At 36.9% G+C, this 20919-nt stretch overlaps 1 protein-coding gene and 3 pseudogenes across 1 annotated transcript; 3 read left to right on the top strand and 1 right to left on the bottom strand.

The window, feature by feature from the left end:
- The first annotated feature begins 663 nt into the window (after positions 1-663).
- On the top strand, positions 664-2031 carry LOC145603084 (aspartic proteinase CDR1 pseudogene; annotated as a pseudogene).
- A 947-nt stretch (positions 2032-2978) lies between these two features.
- LOC145600729 (putative aspartic protease At2g35615) lies at positions 2979-4304 on the top strand. The gene has a single exon (XM_081656601.1). The coding sequence runs from the start codon at positions 2979-2981 to the stop codon at positions 4302-4304; it is 1326 nt and encodes a 441-aa protein (XP_081512727.1).
- Positions 4305-6540: 2236 nt separating this feature from the next.
- LOC145600728 (aspartic proteinase CDR1 pseudogene) lies at positions 6541-7809 on the top strand (annotated as a pseudogene).
- Positions 7810-17592: 9783 nt separating this feature from the next.
- Positions 17593-19647, bottom strand: LOC145601869 (RING-H2 finger protein ATL46 pseudogene; annotated as a pseudogene).
- Positions 19648-20919: the final 1272 nt, after the last annotated feature.

Here is a 20919-nt window from a genome sequence, read left to right as displayed (position 1 = left end):
ATCTACATCATACTATTTTGACTCTTTTTACGTTAAAATTTATTGAACCCAAAATTTTATATTTATTTAAAATGAGATGGACAGTTTGACAAGTTTAAAATTTGTTGTTATACATAATAAAAAATAAAATTAAAAAAAAAGTTAAATATTTGTTGTTATGCATAGTCATATTCAACAAAAGATTATTAGTACTCTTTTATTACTACCTCCGTTAATATTTAGTTGCAACTTTGAAATATTTTATGTCTCTCAAATAATACCCTAAAGTTGCAACTAAATGTTAACGGATGTAGTAGTACTTTTTACCCTTTTATAATTTAAGTACTAAAGTGTGAGTTAGTACGTAAATACATCTATTTCTAATCATGATTAGTATATATGATGAATATATTATATATAGTATGGGTTGATATTATTACATTAAAAAAAATTTGTTTGCTTTATTCTATCCTTACCTGTAATTTATATTGGCCAATACATACATCCATTAAGCTTGGTTGCACACTTGCACCACACATGTCACAACTCACTAAAGTACTAAACTACATTTCCTAAAGGGCATTAACTTATCCACTCATTCACCTCAAACTTAAAACTATCCTTCGCATTAGCCAATATGCATTATTTGATGGTCAATATTTTCATACTTCTACTAGCATTATCTTCATCCTCAAAACTACCTAGTTTACTCTTTGTAGAAGCTACACATTCTCCAAAATCTTTCAATGGCACCTTCACGGTACATCTTATCCATCGCGATTCGCCACACTCTCCCTACTACAACTCATCCATGACACCCCTACAACGCTTAAAAAGAGCGCCTTTAGGCTCAATCTCACACGGTCACAACATTCATCGGTACACATCCTCATATTTGATCCCTAATGGTGGAGATTACCTCATTAAAATCGCGCTTGGCACACCAAAAGTCGAAATTACAGCCGTGGCAGACACTGGTAGCGACCTTATATGGGTCCAATGTTCACCATGTAACGAATGCCTCCCTTCAAAATCTCCACCTTTCATACCTAAGAAATCTTCGACGTATCATCCCATCCCTTGTACGTCTCCATCTTGCAAATATCCACATATTATTCAAGGTTGCCTTCCAAATTACACCAACAAGAGCTCATCATCATCATCGCCGTGTTACTATGAGGCGCTATATGGAGATGGCACACAAAGTGTCGGAATCCTAGCCACCGAAACCATTAGCTTACCCTCGCCAAACCACACCACCTCACCAACCCACCCATCCATCAAGTTTGGATGTGGGTTTGACCAACGAGGCCAAGTTGGGATCCAAGGAGAAGGGATTGTTGGACTAGGGGCCGGCTCATTGTCCCTAGTCTCGCAACTAGGTCCATACATAAACTACAAATTCTCCTACTGCTTGGCACCCCTTTCTTCCGGGGTGCCAAGCAAACTAACCTTTGGGGCCCATGTAACGAGCCCCAAAGTCGTAATAACACCCTTAGTAACCGGACTCCAATCAACATTTTTCTATCTTACACTCAACAACATTAGCATTAATAATGACTCGGTCCCTATAAACCAAGAGATAATCATCGACTCTGGTACCACTCTAACGTACTTGCCACAAGCAATCTATGACAACGTCAAGACTGCTTTGAGCACCGCGATCAAGCTTACTCCGGTGCCTGATCCACTTCAAATTTACGACCTTTGCTATGATCCACGACGATCAGGATCGAGTAGAGGCCTTAATCCTCCTGATGTGGTGTTCCATTTCAAAGGGGCTGATGTTGTGTTAAAGGGAATTAACACTTTTAGGACACTAGAAGATCAAGGATTGATTTGTTTAGCAATGTCTACTACAGAAGATACCCCTATATTAGGGAATATTGCTCAAGTTAACTTTGAGGTTGGTTTTGATTTACATTCTAAAAAGGTTTCCTTTGCTCCAACTGATTGTACCAAGCACTAGATTTCTTAATTTTATGTATAGCACATAGTTTATTTGTTTTGTACACCTACTTGATGTATGCTACACTTGATCATGTTTGAATCAATTTTTCAATTAAACCGGCAAACATTTAATTTACTACGTATAAGTGTATAACATGCATCTTCATAATTCATAATTGACTAATTGTAACACTTTTTCTTTTGAATAAGTTTCATTATTATTTGCATCAATACATTATTTGGTGATTGATTATTTGATTCTCTCTAACACTTTATTCCACGGTTGCACCTGACATTGTAATTAATATAAAATAGAGAAAGTGCGTATTAGTCATATCACCGGTAAAAAAAATACCCCTATATATGATACCTGCATTAAAAGAAATATATAACACATGCAGACTGGGCCATTATTGGCCTAGTCTTACACAATTGGCCCACAACCCATCCACTAGATGGCCTGATGGGGCTAGTAGTTACTGGGCTAGGCCTCGTGCTCACTGACCTAGAGACCTCATCATTGTGCTATAGTGTGAGTATGAATTTGTGGGTATAAGAATTCTTATGATAAGGTAAGATTTTTAACATTTAGACAACACAACTGCAAGATCGTCTCACAATATGTTTAGCTTGAGTTTTAGAAAATTTTAGTTTAAACCTTTTCATATATTTTTAAAAAGTTTGCACTAATTTATCATGTGACATTCACATATTAAACTTCGCAACCAAATAAATAAATTAGAAGATTCCATTTAATAAATATATATCTCTAAAATCAAGCCATTAGTGTATAGGAGAACTGATAAATAATCAAATTGTAGCCTCAATACTTCGCTAACATTGGTAATTTGGTAGTCATACTATAAACAACATTATTCATGTTAAGTGCATGCATTCAAGAATGACCATCTTTGGAGCAATGGAAGCTGAGTTTTCCAAGTTTGTAGCCGAATTCAAGAAACATGATTAAGATTATAGCTTTATATAAGATCCTAATTTATGTGTTGCCTATCTTCATATTTAATTTCTTGGGAACTAATCTACACAAAATGTCTATCTTACTGCTTTACTTCCTTACAATACTCTCCTACACATACATACAACACCCATTGCTCATTGAAGCTAAAACTCGAACAAACAACGGCTTTTCCATTGATCTATTCCACCGTTACTCCTCTCCAAAATCCCCATTCTACAACTCCTCCATGTCTACTAAAGAACTCTTCCAACGATTAGTCCTTTCCTCGAACTCAAGACACCGCCAAATCACATGGCAGCAGAGTAACATAGGAGAAGTAAGTACTAATTTAATTCCTAATGAAGGAGACTACCTCATGCAAATCTCTGTAGGTACCCCACCAGTACAGCTAGTCGCGGCTGTTGTGACAGCAAGTGACCTTACATGGTTTCAGTGCAGACCTTGTGTCCTTTGCTACCCACACAACACCACCAATTTCGATCCTCAAGCTTCCAGAACATACAAGAACCTTCCTTGTGATGCAGAACATTGCACTAGCCTTAATACAGATCACATAAACTGTGACCAAAATGAAAATTTGTGTAGGTATTGGTATACTTACGGCAATGCAACAACTATTACCGGAGGAGTCATGGGAACGGACACGTTTACCTTTAGTTCTTTCGATGGGGATGAAGAACAGGCCGCCTTCCCCTCCATAACATTCGGATGTGGCTATCAGCAAGCAGGGTTTTTCGATTCTAACTCTGCAGGTGTAGTAGGACTCGGAAATGGACCTGTTTCGCTTGTTTCACAGCTAGGACCCTCAATTTCTTACAAATTCTCATACTGCTTAACTTATCCTTCCTCACATAGTCCAAGTAAGTTGAGATTTGGAGGTATGCTTGAAGATACATCAGAAATTGGAGGTTTGACAACCCCATTTATTACCAATGATCCTTCATCCTCTTATAGCCTCGAGTTAAATGGAATTAGCGTAGGCCAAATGAACTTGAACATGAATAGGGAGATCATCATAGACACCGGCACCACACTTACTTACATAGATCCAAGCATCTTCAATAAGCTTGAAGCTATGGTGAACGATGCCATAGGGGCATCCCCGGTTCCTAACAATCCTTTGGTGGAGCCTGTTTTATGCTATGATCCAGATGATGCAGCTTTAAATCCCCCTGACATAGTCTTTCAACTTGATGGGGGGGATTTAGTACTAAAGGCGAGCAGTATCTTCTTTGTACTTGACGATTATGTTTGCTTGTCCATTGCTAAGTCGCCCAAAGATGGGGATCCTATGGTGCTAGGGAGCATGGCTCAGACCAACCTTGAGATCGAGTTCAATCTGCTAAGCAAGACAGTTATGTTTACTCCTAAATATTGTTCTCAGGAGAGCAGCTAGCGTGGAGTACAAGCCCTATCAAGATTTTTTAAAAAGATGAAACCACATATCTATATAGCTTTAATTTTTCATGATGAATTTATTTTAATCGATGAGAGTTTATGAAGTTTTCTTTCTTTATCTTAAGCTTAGATTAAAAGTTGAAAACCGTCCATTGTAGTTCTTTGCTGTGTTCGACCTCTGCATGTAATTTAAGCCAAGTTATGGTTAATAATACAATCAATGCTGCTATATCATGTACCAAAATTTCTTAGTTGCATGTTACTAGTTTGTTTGTGTCCTTCATAAAAGACTCTGAAGTTGGTTTACCACTGTATCATGCAATAAAGTTTATATTCTATGCCAAGTTAAAATTGTACACACAGTATCATTATGGCCCTGTTCTTTTCACCTTAAAAAAATAATATTAAGTAAAAATAATTTCAGTTCAGTAAAATTAATTTCAATTCAGTTAAAAGAATTTCAGTTCAGTAAAAATAAGTTCAGTTCAGTAAAATTCAGTTTTCTTAAAGAAGATTTATAATAGAAAATCAGTAAAAAAAAAATAATTTCAGTTCAGTAAAAATAAGTTCAGTTCAGTAAAAATAATTTCAGTTCAGCAAAATTAAGGTGAATCAAACAGGGCCTATATGTAGAGTTAAATATTACTTCCTCCGTTTTCTTTTACTTGCAACACAGCCTTGTGGCACGTGTTTTGAGGTCGAGTTTATGTAATGTAAACGAACAAATTTTTCATTATAATTTTTACAAGTGATACTTAACCCTATTCTAATTTTCGTGTAAAAATTATATTGATAAAATCGCTCGTTTACCCTCACTAATCATCTCCTAAAATTGCGTGCTTAAAAGGTGTGTTGCAAGTAAAAGAAAACGGAGGAAGTATAAGAGACCAATTACCCATAAAATCAAGGAACCATCCTAACACAACTGAAAGCAAGTGACCGATCTTCTATGTATGGGACAACTAATCTTATACCAATTTAGTAGAGGGTAATAAAAATCACAATAACGGAAATGAGGAAATTATATGTAATTTCAAATATCTCACGGAAATGTCTATGGCACTGTGTCTGTACGTCCACCTTACGTTTGAGAAATATAATTTCATACTTTTTTTTATAAGAAATCATCCTCTCAAACTGGGGTAATGTATGGTAATGAAAATTTACGTAGACAAAGACTCCTTATAGAAAGGATAGGATTCCTTTACCATGGATGTAACATTATATTGATATGAGATTTCCTCACAAAATTATGGAGTCAGCACCACTAAATACATATTACCTCCATTTCTTTTTAGTTGACACGTATTTTTTAGGAAGTTTTTTTTAGTTGACACGTTTTCTTTTGGGGTAAATTTTTTACCTTGTATTTACAAACTACCCCACTTACTTTTCATTCTCTCTCACCCTCTCTCCTCTCCTTAATATGTGTGACTAAATCAAACGCGCCAACTAAATAGAAACGGAGGAAGTATATATTGTCACTTACAGGGAAAAAATTAAACACGAGGTAGTTTGTAATGAAATTTTGATCAAAGTTTGTCTTGGATTGTAAAAAGTCAAACAGATTTGTTATGAGATAGGGGTAGTAACTAACATGTTAATACAATACAAAGTTATGCAAAATTGAGAGTCACCTAGACTTGTATCGTTATAAGTTACCAACAAAGCTGAGGCATGAACATATATTAATAATTCTGACATATCTAGTAAAGGATGGAGCATAAAAATAGTGAAATAAATATTTGATCATATTGAATGAGAACACAAACATGGAATTGACATAGAAAACAAACTATTTTCGGACAGAAGGAGTATATTATACGGAGTAGTAACTATCCTATGCACGGAGAATGATATACATATCGACATAGCGCCATAGCATAAATTAAAGCATTGTGAAAGTGATTATGATATGAGAAGGTAGAAACTAGAAAGGCAAAAGGATGATGCCCCAAAAATGGACCAAAATTGAGCTTGTTTCATTTTCCACAGGAAGATTGTGTGCTTTGGAAAGGCAGCTATTAAGGAACGTCAAAAGAATTTCCTAGTTACTAGCTAAATCTATGCTATTTTTTATTTACATGATTATTAGTTGCACCAACCTTAAATACCATTTTTTAACAATACAAAATAAAATAAACTTCATTTTTTTAGCTTCTATAAATAATGCAACCCAAAATGCCAGTTTAAGTAAAACTCACTACCTTTGTTGCACACTACCATTTTTCAACATGCATACCCTACAATTCTACATCTTCTTAGCATTATTGTTCTTATATCAAGGTAACACCCAAAATGATGGCTACACTATTGACCTCATACACCGGTACTCTCCAAATTCTCCATTCTACAACTCTTCTATGACATCTGAAGAGCGCGTCCAAAGGCTGGTACATCACTCTGCTTCAAGGTATCACCGCCATACAAAGAGCCTCGTAGCCAACTATCTAGATACCAACATAATCCCAGGTGACGGAGACTACCTCATAAAAATCGCGATAGGCAGCCCACCTGTGGATATGTATGCAATTGCAGACACCGGGAGTGACCTTATATGGGTCCAATGCGATTCATGTGACATATGCTACACCCAAAATGCAGCATATTTTAACCCTCAAAATTCTACTTCCTATAAGACACTCCCTTGTAACTCGACGATTTGTGATAGTGATCCTAGCATGCAATGTGATGATGACACGGGGACTGAGTGCGAATACTTCTACACATACGGGAGTGGATCAACCATGAGCGCAGGGATCATGGGGACAGACTTACTCACCTTAGACACGAGTAAAACAAACTGTGTGTTCGGATGTGGAGTCGTGCAGGATGGTAGTTTCGACAGGAATGCAGGAGGGCTAGTAGGCCTCGGTAGAGGTCCTCTCTCGTTGGTTTCTCAACTAGGCCCAACAATCGCAAATAAGTTCTCATACTGCCTAACCCCGATCACCTCAAACAGCACAAGCAAACTAACATTAGGCAACAGCCCTGCTAAAACCGGCTCTGTTGTGACTCCTTTGGTAACCCAAGACAATCCTTCTTACTACGCGATAAATCTCAAGGCCATAAGCATAGGCAAGGATGAAATCGACATCAACAAAGACATAGTCATAGACAGTGGTACAACACTAACATACATAGACAAGAGTGATTACACACGCCTTGAGGCATTAGTCAAGGCCGCGGTACCAGAAGAGCCAATCGACAATCCACCTGTAGGATTCAAGATTTGCTTTGAGAAAAAGAAAGGGGTTAAGATATCATTTAAGATGGATTTTAAGCTCAATGGAGGCGATGTTATATTAGTAGACTCGAATTTTATGATAGAGTTCGATAAATATGTTTGCTTAGGAATTTTGCCAACAGAAGAAGAAGGTGATCCAATGATTCTTGGGAATATAGCTCAGGTTAACTTTGAGATCGAGTTCGATCTTAAAGGAAAGACGGTTTCATTTACTCCCACCATTTGTAGCCAAAACCATGGGGCTAGTTTAGCTTAGTTTTCTTACATGAATTTGTAAGGTGAAAGAAAATAATGTGGTTTTTAATCACAATTTGAAATAAAACTTGATTGTGAAATTTCAAATACGTCGTATATTGTATGCTATTTTTGTCATATTAGTACAACAATTTATGATGCACATCATAATTTCGAGTGAAGATATAATTCAAATATTAAGAATCTAACTATTTGTTTATAAAATTTTCTAGCTATATATGTTCATAAATTATAGACATTTTGGTCATAATTTTTCACCTTGTTGTATTTTTGGGCCCATCACCCAGGCCTACCAATCTACTGGGCCCAAATCTATGTAGGTCTAGTAAAGGAAATGACTTCGACTTATAAACTAGATGGCAATATAAAACTGTGATTTATAATTACATCATTTCAGAGTAGTAATTGCTAATAATTAAATTGGAGGCAGGGAAAAAATAGGAGTAATATTTTGAAATAAAGGGGGGTATTTTGTTGTAAGAAGATTACCTCCCTAAAAAATGTACACAATTATTATCAAAGTTGTTGCCTTGTTATATTTGTCCTACCAACCAATTGTTATTTGTGCGCTTGTAAAGTTGCAATTATATCACACTTTAATCATTGTAACCTTTCACTTGTGAAATTAGAGTCTTCGGCACCATAATTACATTGATTACGTTTTCTTTTTAGAGCGTAAAAAGAGCCAAAAATAATGATATAGACAAAATTTAATCCCACCTCAAGAATATTTACTTGACTTGTGACTTAGCTTTAAACAATTAGTGACGTGAAAATAGTGTTACCCTGGCGTTACTCAACCAAATTTTTATGTTACTTGTGTATTAGTAACCTGGGAAGTGGGAACACAAGTTAAACGCAACTTATTCTTAAAAATGATGAATTTTTTTTTCTTGTTCATTATTTAATTTTCTTAAATTTCAAACAAAGGCAACTCAGGGAAGACGCAACCGCACTAGCACATGACTTAAGAGTACAAGTATACAACTGACAAGTTAGATAAAATATGCATCTTGTATTTTGAAAAAGTTTAAAATTAACTTCATAATTGTTGTACAATATAAGGTTTAAAATACTACTCGTAGTAGAATGTGATAGAGATTCGAATATACTACCTCCGTTTCGCATTATCTGCAACAAAGGAATATTTCATATCTCACAAATAATACCCCTTTGTTGCAGATAATGCGAAACGGAGGTAGTATTTGTTTAGTTACAAGTCTACAACACTTCTATTCTTGCACTAATCACATGCTTCATATCCTACATTAATTATTTGTCTTGATTGTGTGAATGTGAATTGACAAGCGTGAAAATAAAACGTTGAAACCATATATAATAAGAGTACGGAATTATTTAGCCAAGATTTTCTCTCTCTAAAGAGAGCTTCTCTCTCTAGGAATCTAGAGCTCCTTCAACCTTCATCACCGAATTCAATTCCACCTTCCCCAATTTCAGCAATTAAAGTAAGCTTTTTCAATCAAGTTCAGGGGTTTTGTAGGCCCAAATTCTACAGTAGTTTTTTAATTTTCTTACTCTTTTCGATACTCCTAGTTCTACGGTTTCGATTTCCCTAATTTATCTTTCCCCTTTTCAATTAAAATGATGGAATTCCAATTTCCCGACACCTCAAGTCAGAATTCATCTGATTATAAACCCCAAAACTCCGAATTCCACCTTCATCTAGTCCTCGGACGATTCGTTGACTATCGTCAGTTTTCAGAGCATCGAATCCAAGACTGGGTATCAAACCAGTGGATTAAATTTGGGGAAATAAAGGTCCAGAAGTTCAAAAAAGTTTTCTTGTTTCTCTGTGCAGATGCCCGTGACAGAGACGCTATTTTAGAGCAGGGCTCCATGGCATACCAAGCTGCTCTTCTGGTCTTCAAGCCTTGGACACCAGGTGACTCAATAAGTGACATACGTATTGACGAGGCTGCTATATGGGTACATCTTGACGAGGTACCTCTGAACTTATGCGAATTCAATCTTGTTAAACCACTGCTTTCTTCGGCTGGGAACATCTTGTGTACTGACAAACCCCTTCAAGGTTCAATTAGATGCTCGATTAGAGTAAAACTCCAAATTCGTGTGTTTGAACCGTTATTGCCAGGCTTTTTCTTAGACCTTGGAAACTCTGAATTTAAATGGATTCATATCAGATATGAAAATTTGTTTATTTTGTGTTCAAGGTGCAATAGAGTTGGTCATAAGAAGAATGCTTGTTTTTTGCCTCATATGCCTGCATCTTTTATAGCTGAACAGAATGGGGTGTGTAAGTCAGATGTTGCTCTCGACCATAATCTATCCAATTGGAACATAGGCCTGAGAAGGACTGAAAAATTCAGGACAACTAGAGTGAATCTACAAAGTTCTCTTAAAACCATCATCCCATCCCAACCTCGGAGACACCAACTAAATAAAAGGCCCCTTATGTTTGCTACTCCACCCCCCTCGCTGGCTAAAAAGCGAAAATTGCACTCTGAATCAACACATATTAACCTTGCCCCTAAAGATCCTAGCCACACACCAACCCAATCTACTTTTTCCAATGCTAATATACCCCAACCCAATCCAATACCAAACCATCAGAATGGGAAGAAAAAGATTCACAAAATAATACCCAATTCCCTTTATAAGTATACCTTTCACCTCTCACCCATCAGCAATTTTCTTCCAGTGGCTCGATCTCCTTTGTTCTTTGGGATAAAATATTCCAACATTGTTAATGGGCCCTTCTCCTCACAAAAATCATATCCCCTCAAACAACCAAAACCTCCTCCCAAACAGCCAGCGACTAATTTTCCATCTCCGGAGCGCGGGTCAGCGAAACAGAGGCGTCCGATAAAAAAGTTTCAGTCATCACGTTTGAATGGAAAAGGCCGTGAAAATTTCAGTATTTGGGATCGGAACAAATGTCCTGCAAAAAGAAGGAGCTCTATAATTGAACCACCAGCACTTACTCTTCTAGTTTCTCGGGCTTCTCATCAGCAGGGTTGCTTCCCTTGTCTTCTTCCTTGCAAGAAACGCAAGGGTTCTCTAGCTTTAGATTCTCGGAATTCTTCTTTTGTGGGGTTGGTGGCCTCCCCTAAAGCGCCACCCGGTTATCCATGAAGATTATGGCATGGAATTGTAGGGGGTTAGGACAAGCGGACTCCCCTAAAATTCCTTATGTGTGCTCTTTAGTCCGCACTTTTGGTGTAGATATCGGGTTTCTAATGGAAACTATGCTTCCTGTTACTAGTGTAGTATAGAAATTAGCCTCCCTACCTATTTTGGGTAGTTGTGGTATGGATGCTATAGGATTTAGTGGCGGGTTGGTTGTCTTTTGGTTTGCTCCGATTCGTTTAGAGCCTGTTTATATTTCCTCAAACGTTGTACTCTGTAAATTGCTTTTGGGTAATGATACAAAATATGTAGTGTTTGTGTATGGTTCGCCGCACGTAGCAGATAGATTAGCAGTTTGGCACACAATCTCTGTGATTCTTGATTCTCTCCCTAGTGTACTGTTGATTGGGGATTTCAATCAAGTCGAATTTGTTTCTGATAAAATTGGGGGTAGGGATTTAATCCCTGGTAGACTGGATTTTATTAATTGGCGTTTAGAGATGGATTTGGTTGGTATTCCTTTTACTGGACCACGTTTTACTTGGACTAATAACAGAATGGATTCAGATCCTATTTTTGAGCGTTTGGATAAAGCTTATGCTTCTCGTTCTTGGATCGAAACCCATCCAAATGCCAAGGTTGTCCATCAACCTATACTCCTCTCGGACCATGCAGCCATTATTTTATCGGATTCCGAATCAAGCAGTATTGGTGCTAAGCCTTATAAAGTGGAAAACTGGTGTTTAAAGGCACAAGACATTCTTACGTTTGTTCAGGCAACAATGGCACAATTTTTTGCCGGTTCTCCCATGTTTACCTTATCTCGACGTCTTTCAGTGATCAGGGACTTTTTGAAGAACTGGTGTGTTTCCCATCGTAAAGCTTGGGGCATTAATTGGAAAAGTCTAGCTATGGCTGTCGATCAGGTTGCATCGAATTTAACTTCTCCTGTTTCTAGATGCCTTTTTCTTACTACCAGAGAAGAAAAAGTTGCGGAAGCTCAAGCAGCCTTTCTCTATTGGCGTCAGCGAGCAAAGGTTAAATGGGATGCAATTGGAGATTCTCATTCACGCTTGTTGTTCTCTTCGGTGCAGTCTCGACATCGTCGAAATGTGATTCAGTCTCCAAAATAATGAGGGTATCTGGGTTACTGATCCTGTAGGGATTCGATCTTTAATTCTTTCCTTTTACAAGGATCTTTATTCTGGTGGTTCTTCTTCGGTTGATCTCGACTCTCCTTGGTGGGATGATCTTGATCTCCCTTGCCTTTCTTTAGAACAACAACAACAATTATTACTTCCATTTTCTCAGTTGGAGGTCCAGAAGGCAATATTTAGTATTGATGATAACAAATCTCCTGGTCCTGACGGGTTTTCCTCTGCTTTTTTCAAGACTCATTGGTCGGAGGTTGGTCACTTTGTTGTTTCGGCGGTTCAATACTTCTTCGCCCATGGCCATATGCTTAAAGAGTGGAATCGCACTTTTCTGGTATTGCTTCCCAAGATTGAATGCCCGGAAATGGTGTCTCAATTTCGTCCTATAGGGTTGTGTAACGTGCTTTATAAGTGCATTGCCAAATGTCTTACCAATCGCCTTCGATTAATTCTCCCTTCCTTGATTTCTGGGTTTCAGAATGCCTTTGTTCCAGGTAGACTATTATCTGATAATGCATTGATGGCTCATGAGGTTCTTTCGTTCATGAATGCTTCTAAAGCCCGTAAGCGTTTTTATGCTGCGTTAAAATTGGATATGCACAAGGCTTATGATAGAGTCGGGTGGGACTTTTTGTTTAAGGTGTTACAGACCTTTGGTTTTCCACCATACTGGATTCACATCATTCGCCAGTGTGTGTCAACGGTCTCCTATCAGGTATTAGTCAACGGTGACCCTTCACCGCCTTTTTATCCCCAATGCGGCCTCCGTCAAGGGGATCCTCTTTCCTCCTACTTGTTCGTTCTTTGTATGGAAGTTCTCTCTGCTATGCTTCGTAGGGCGGAGGATCAGTCTCTTTTTCAAGGTATTCAAATTTCTAGAGGGGCACCGTCCATTTCTCATCTTTTTTTTGCGGACGATTCTCTGTTGTTCTTCCAGGTCTCTCCTGCTGCTTGTGATCATGTGCTTAGCATTCTGTCTGATTTTTGTAATATGTCGGGCCAAATGATCAACTTGCAGAAGTCGTTTGTCAAGTTCAGCCCGAATACTCCCCCTGATTATCGTGATTATTTAGCTGGCTGCCTTAAGTTACAAAGCAAGGAGTCTTTTGGGTCTTATCTGGGTTTGCCGGTCGATTTAGGACGACGCAAGATTCCCGAGTTTCAGTTTATGGTTGATAAAATCTCTCAGCGTCTTGCAGACTTGGGTTCAGCTCACCTTTCTGCTGCGGCCAAGTTGGTTATCATTAATTCGGTCTTGGTGGCTTCTTTTAATCACATTCTGTCTGTTTTTAAAGTGCCAGCTTCGATCTGCCGCACCATTGATAGTATGTTGGCTAGGTTTTGGTGGCGGTCCTCCGAGCCATCGCGAGGAATGGCTTTTCGTTCTGCCTCGTTGTTGCATCTTCCTAAGGGTATGGGAGGATTAGGTCTTCGAAGCGTCGAGCACTTTAACTCTGCTTTGTTAGCTCGCCAGTGTTGGCGCCTTCGACAGCATCCCCAACTGCTTGTTTCCCAGCTTTTGTCTGCAAAGTATCCCTCCCTCTTGGCTTTGCCTCCAGCTAGGACTGTTTGTAGATCTTGGGGAAGTAAGGGTTTGGCTTTAGGAATGCAGACGGTAGTCAAGGGGGTTGCTTGGAAAGTTGGCACAGGTTCTAAGGTGCGTATTTTGGAGGATGACTGGGCCCCGGGGGGGCATGTTCAGTTTAAGTCCGGTGTTAGTGGGTCGGATGTCCCGACTCATGTTTCTTCTATTATTAATCCGCGTTCTTACGCGTGGGAACCTTCATTGGTTCACAGGTTTTTTGATCCACCTTCGGCGTCCCGTATTTTATCAGCGGAACGTCCTCAACAGCTCATGGATGATTTTGTGTATTGGAAGTTTACGCAGGATGGCAGCTTCTCCACAAAGTCTGCCTACACATTGCTCGTTCGTCTCTCGATGGAAAATATTGTCAATCAGCCTACTTCGGACGCTTGGTGGAAAAAGTTGTGGGGAATGCCTATTCTTCCAAAACTAAAGGTGTTTTGTTGGAAGATTCTCCATAACGCCATGCCTCTTTTAGCTACGTTGTATTCGAGAGGTGTCCCGGTCAATCCCATTTGTGTTTTCTGTAGGGAAGCTCCTGAATCGACTTCTCATCTTTTTCGGGATTGTTCGTTTGTTCGACACCTTCTTACCTGCAGATTCCCATCCTGGGATGGCACTTCCTTATCTGGGCGGTCTTTTGAATTATGGTTCTCGGATTTGATTACGGAGTTCAGACTTCTTAAGCAGTGGAGGGGTTTACGCTCTTTCTTATGCCTCTTATGGGCTATTTGGTTGTCGCGGAATCAATTCATCTTTAGGCATGCGCTTTATTCTCCTACCATCTTTGCTATAGCAGATGAGTGGGTTTCTCGTGGCGATCAGGCTGGTCTGTTTTCTATTCAGTTGTTTTCTGATCATCAAGGCCGGGTTCACTCTACTGTGCCTCGTTCTATTACTTGTCTTCGAGGTATTCCGACTGACCCTATACAGGTTTGCCTGATTTTGGATGGAGCATGGACTGCTGCGGATTGTTCGGCGGGAGCTGGATGGATTTTCCGTAGAATGGATTCAGATGAGATTTTAGGAGGTGGTTCCAGGGCTTGTCGTGTTGCGTCCGCTCTCCAGGCTGAGCTTCAGGCTTGTTTATGGGGCATTCAGGCAGGCTTGTTTATGGGGCATTCAGGCAGCTATTCACAGAGGGTTTCATAGTCTTTTTATTTACACGGATAGCGCAGTTATGGTTTCACTACTTCATCATGATCGTCCAGTTGACGTTTCTTGTTTATGGCTGCTGGGTGACGTTCGTCGGTTTCTCGAGGGTCTTTGGGTTTGTAGGATATCTAAAGTGCCTCGGGACTGGGTTACACCATCCCATTGGCTAGCCAGACGGGCTTGTGAGCGTAGAATTCTGTTTTGGTCCTTTTGATTTATGTGTGTTTGTTGTTTTTAGTTTGTTAGTTACTATTGTCAAAAAAAAAAAAAAAAAAAAAAAAAAAAAAAAAAAAAAAAAAGTACGGAGTAATGGTCTTTAAGAACCTATCTTATAACAATACGTAAATGAAATCAATATAGATACAGTCCAACCACTCCTAGCTAATTGACGACTAATCAAATGACATCCATCCATGTTACCTGTAACTTAATAATCACGGATAATTAAGCTAATTAAATAGCTGGCCCCTGTTTCTTGATTATCACAGTTTGTAGTTAGAATTAATTTGTTGCGTGGACAAATGGTACTAGTACACTTAATAACAATCTTGAAATTTGAAGTATAACCATAAACCTTGATTTACTCAATGAGTTAATATGTTCATAAGTTCTTACTTCGTACAGAGTACTATGTTTTGGCTTATTGGATTAATTAACTAATTAATACTCCCTTCGTCCTTTAATACAAAGCCTCTTTTTAGCTTTATTACTCACATAATAAAAAGAAAAAGACTTTTAATTTAGAAACCGATGGAGTAATTACTAGTAATACAAAAATAAAAAATAAAATAAAAAATTTAAGATGACAATGTGCACACTAGTCATTAGTCAATTACCACCTTTGAAAAGGACCTAACTAGTATAGCTTAAGTTGGATTTTTCTAGGATATCTATCTTTGTTGCTTTTCCTTTTTAGGCTCCAATGCTCCATGATGTGTTCATATTCAATGTAGAAGACTCAACGACTTTTTTTTCCCCTTCTTCGAGAATATCCATTAGAATTGACAAATAACTCATCTTCAAAATATTAGACATTGTTTCAAAGCTATTTGAAATCACATGACCTTATCCGGATCGAAATTATATTGAACCAAACCAAACCAAAATTGCAAAATATGACCAATGAAGATTTAAAAACGAATCTACTATCCTATGTTATTCAAAGTCAAATACTCGTGTTAGACAAGGATACGTGTCAAAATTTAACTATGTAAAAACGATATTGACCTAATATGAAGTATCAAAGTGTCCATATACTTTATCGGAGTTTTGGTAATCAACACAAGTATCATAATTAATATCCATCACCCAAATAAGACCTAATCGAATTCGTTCAACCCGTTCACCACAAGCAAGTGCTAAACAAAACTATAACAAAAACTTGTCATTACTCAAGTTTTCTTGAAAATCCTACAGCCATATCAAATAATTACAAATAATTATAGTCATGCCAATCAATAGATAAGATATGTCTCAAATAAGTGTGGAAGAGGCAAATTATGAAAACACAGTCAACTGAATCAGTGGTTACATAAGAACAAATCACTAGACCCCATTTCAACTGTCACACTACTCAGTCTAACTTGTATAGAAGGGAGTCATTTTTGTTTCATTCACCAAATAGACATACATTTGCTTTTGGTTGAGGATTACCTGTTTCTAGTTTCTGCTAGTAGGCCCTTTTCATCTGGACTTTTGTAACTAGTTTAGATCAAATACAACGGGAAAAAGTCGAAAGATTAAGCGTGTAGAAGTCCCTTAGTTGACATATTTGAGCCTAATTAGATCACTAAACGATATGAAGAACATGTAAGTTACGCGAAGATCTATTTTCTACCCTAAGGCGGAAGTTAATGATATTCAAAGCAACTACTTACGCCAGGGGGATCTCTATGGGAAGTAATACTTCCTAGTTCCTACGTTAATCAAACGACCCACTAAGATAGATAATTAATGGGTTTTCTCACAAGGGTTAGTAAACCATTATCCTACCTACAGCTCTACAAGCAACTATTACTATTTAAGTGATTATCAACCACACCACATAGGAATATGATTACTTTGGGAATAACATGACGGGTTATAGTATACTCCCTTCATCCACATTTCGCTATTCATAATCAAAGATTTGATACAATCTTACCAAGAGATTATTATGTCTAAATCATCCGTTTATAGTAGCTGCCTAGCTGGAGCATTCTCATTTCTCACCCTAGACTGATTTTTCAATCTTTATCTAGGCAAAGGCATTACCAGGTAACTTTTTCCAAACATCTTAATATAATGTACGCAACTTTTATTATCCGACAAAGGAAGTAATCAACTAATCGGGAAGGATCACAGATGACGCGATTCTAAGCCACACCTAGTAATCTTCCCAACAATACGAGGGCAGGTCTTCCAAACATGTCTACATCCCAAAAATTAAAATGAAAAGTATTGCTTCTCTATCTACAACTTAATAATCTACTAAAATCTTACATTACCAAATCAATCACCTAACATTCCTCCAATGACAGTAAACATCGCATCCAACACCTACGACAAAATAAGTAGTTTTACAAAGTACTTGTTTATACTTGGAATCTTACAAAAAATTTGTACTTCCAAGTATTCCAACAGCTTAAAACAGAGTTATAATGCTTAGTTTAAGTATGCCAACTAATCCTTAGCACATTTTTTAGTTGAAGATATAGTTCACGAGTGGTTGATGTATAAAAGATTTGGTCAATCATAATAAAATGTCCAACCACATAAGTCCAGAAAATTCCAATTAAAATGACTTCATAAGTTTAACAATTCAGATCATACCACAACAACATCTCGATCAATTAATGGTCACGTATACTACTACTTCACGGTGTCTCCAAAAAATTATCACGTTTCCTAGATTAAATTAGCCATCATTTAATAAGAACAGTTAAGACAATGCGACAAATAATTCCAAGACGGAGAGAATTAGATTATCATACGATTATGAAGGGGTTGCAACAACATGACAATTTCTTCCCCAAAAAGCTTCTATATTCAGCTTCATCAAAAGATAAAGTTACACTGCAATTAATCTAAAAGTTGGAGTAAAAGGAACATAATTCACATCATCAGATAGCAAAACCCAGAGACAATTAATTAAATACACAGGAAAACAAAAGAAAAAGCAAAAGCCTAATCTAAGAACTTTAGTATATAAGTGGGGTCAAGATAAAATGATAAAAAGGTTTATAATAAGAAAAAAAAATAAAGTAAGGAATACCTTCATAATTATCATGTAGCTTGACCTTTATGAGTCCAAGGCAAATTCATACTATCAACAGAAAAACCACTAAATTCTGTGTTTGAAGAATTGGTAAATTTACCCTTTTTAGACCATAACCATATCTTTGAAACTGAAAGACTCTCAGTTTTACTGCCAATATTTATCTTTCTAGCTTCAGCATCACCAATGTTATGATCAGCAGTAAAATTGCCATTTTTACCCTTGATCATCTTCATTTCAGCACCTTCATTTGATGGTTTTTTTGGACATAATGCAACTTGAAAAACTGAATCAGCAACAACATATTGATATGAACCCATTGAAAAACACCTCCTTGCATCCAAATTACTACTGCTCGTTTCGCCCACATTCGAATTCCTATCATTAATTTTCCCTCTTTCAAGTACATGTAGTTGATCTTGCACTTCTACAACCTCTTCATTGTTGTAACTATGATTGTTGTTATTATTACTTGTGCTCTTAAACTTGCCAAGTCTAACAGGAAAAACCCTCCTCTTATCACTACAAATCTCAATTTCAACACCCTTCTCCTCATCCCTCGAATCATCGAAATCGAATACCGGGTTTTCAATAACAACCCCGGGAGTGTACAGAGCACCCCTACAAAGCGGACAAGTCGAATTCGACAACAACCATGTATCTATACAATCAATATGAAAGGCATGACTACACAATGGTAACAACCTTAACTTGTCCTGCTCAGTAAACTCACACAAACACACTGCACAATCAAATGGCTCTTTTAAACCCACAATTTCTTTGTACTGAAAAACAGGTAGTGCATCTATAAATGCTTGGTCTAACCCTGAATCATGAAGCTGAAAAAGCTGATGTAATTGCCTCTGAACTGCATCCGAATTCGAAATATTTTCCGGGTATCTATTTGATTGAGAATATGATGAAGATGATGAAGATCTTTGTCTTACAAAAAATCTAACTAATAAATGAAGTAACCCAGAAATGAAGAAAATTACTGCTAATATTATTATAATGAACAATATTGCAGGGCTAATTTTGCCACCACCGGAGGAGGATGGAGGTGGCGGTGGTAGAGACGGCGGTGTTTGCGGTGGTGTGTCAAAATTACTGGAAAAAGATGACATTTTGAAAATTTGGGCATTACCCAAAACCAAGATTATACCCCTTAATTACATTAGATTTGGGGTTTTTTTTTAATTTTTCTCAGAACCCATCATTAAATTCTTGATTTCTGACAAAACCCAAATCATAATTTTTCTTTTTTACTGCTTTTTGAGTGAAATTGGAAGCAATTCAGGTGAAATAAACAGCTAAAATGAGGATAAAGATACAATCTTTGCTTCAAAAGACAGTAAAAATCACTTCTTTAACAAAAAAAAAAATAGTACCCAGTTCAAATTTGGGGGTAATTTTTCAGAGTAAAAGGTAAAAACCTAACCTTTTAAAATTTTTGCAAGTGCAGTTGAACAAATCTTCAATTTATTGGTGTTGAATGAGGCTTCAATTGAATTTGAGAAAGAAAACCCTAGAAACTCCAAGATTCTATATTTCTTTCGTTTTTATGGGTGCTTGTTTTTTTTTTTTTTTTTTTTTTTTTTTGGGTTTTTGTAGTGGGAAGAAAAAGTTGGGGGAAAATCAAAAGTTCAACTTACTTGTGTTGGAGGAGAAAGAGAGAAAGAAGTGAAGAGGTTTTTGTGGGATGTTCCAAAAAGGAAGGTTAATGGTGAGAGCCAATAAGAAAGGTGGAGGTAGGCCCAATTTGGTGCTTCATCGAATATAAAAGGGCTATATTCGTAATTTTAGTGTGAGGTTTTATTTTTTTGGTACAACTTACACTTGCTTAGATTCTCTTGCTTCTTTACGAGTCCTTATCTCAGTGAAAAGGGTGTCACTTTGTGTAGACTACAACTAGATGTGAAAGTACTATACTACTATGACATTTGACTCTTTGGGCTTGTTTGGTTGAATGTATTGCAAATTCTTTGAAAATTTAATTTTTAATGTAATAGGAATTGTTAGAAAAAATTTTAAAAAATATTTGGTTAAATAATTTTTTATGAAACTTTCATTTACAAAAGTGAGAAGTCTCCCTAGATATTTAATTGTGTGAAGTTGAAATTCCTACAAATTTTTACTTCTCTTAAATTTGTCAATCAAACATCACAAAAAGAATTTCATTTCTAGAAATGTCTTTTTTTTCATCAACCAAATGATACCTTATTCTTTAGAAGTCTAATTCTCTTCAAAAAATGAATTTGATAGTATATTTGGCTCTTTCATTATTAGGTTGGTTACTTGGTTAGTCACAAAATTTCCCATTTTCCCATAATTTAAAAAAAGGTCAAATAGGGAATCAGAATAGTAAGGAACAAAGTTGTGTTTAGACACAAATCATAATTTACCATAGGTTTAGTGATTGTCTCTATATTATATTGAACACGCTTTTTAGTAATACTTCCTCTATAGTCCATATTTTTGCTTTCAAAATATATCTTTTATTAGATTTGTTTCATTTTACTTTACTTTATGTATCTTATGTGTATTAATTTTTTTATATGAGCACCTTTTACGTAACTAATTATATTAAGTACTCCATCCTTCCCATAATATAGTTCCTGTTTTTCTATTTTAGATACCCAAAATGTTGTTCCTGTTTTATTTTTGGACAGTAGGTACAGACCATTATACACTCATTTTTTTAAGATTATTCATTGTACCTTCTACATTATCTTTGAATTTTGCACATGCCTTGTACTTTTTTCCACTTTCTCTCTCTAATTTTTGTCTATATTTGTACTTTTCACTTTTACTCGTATATTCCATCAATTTTCTTCTACTATTTTTAAACCATGA

Source organism: Chenopodium album, chromosome 21 (genome assembly GCF_948465745.1).
Source record: "Chenopodium album chromosome 21, dcCheAlbu1.1, whole genome shotgun sequence".
NCBI classification, from domain to species: domain Eukaryota; kingdom Viridiplantae; phylum Streptophyta; class Magnoliopsida; order Caryophyllales; family Amaranthaceae; genus Chenopodium; species Chenopodium album.
This window is presented reverse-complemented; position numbering and strand designations above follow the sequence as displayed.

Bases quoted from the DNA above. Each gene is read 5' to 3' on its own strand.
- LOC145600729 (XM_081656601.1), top strand. From the start codon at position 2,979: ATGTCTATCTTACTGCTTTACTTCCTTACAATACTCTCCTACACATAC.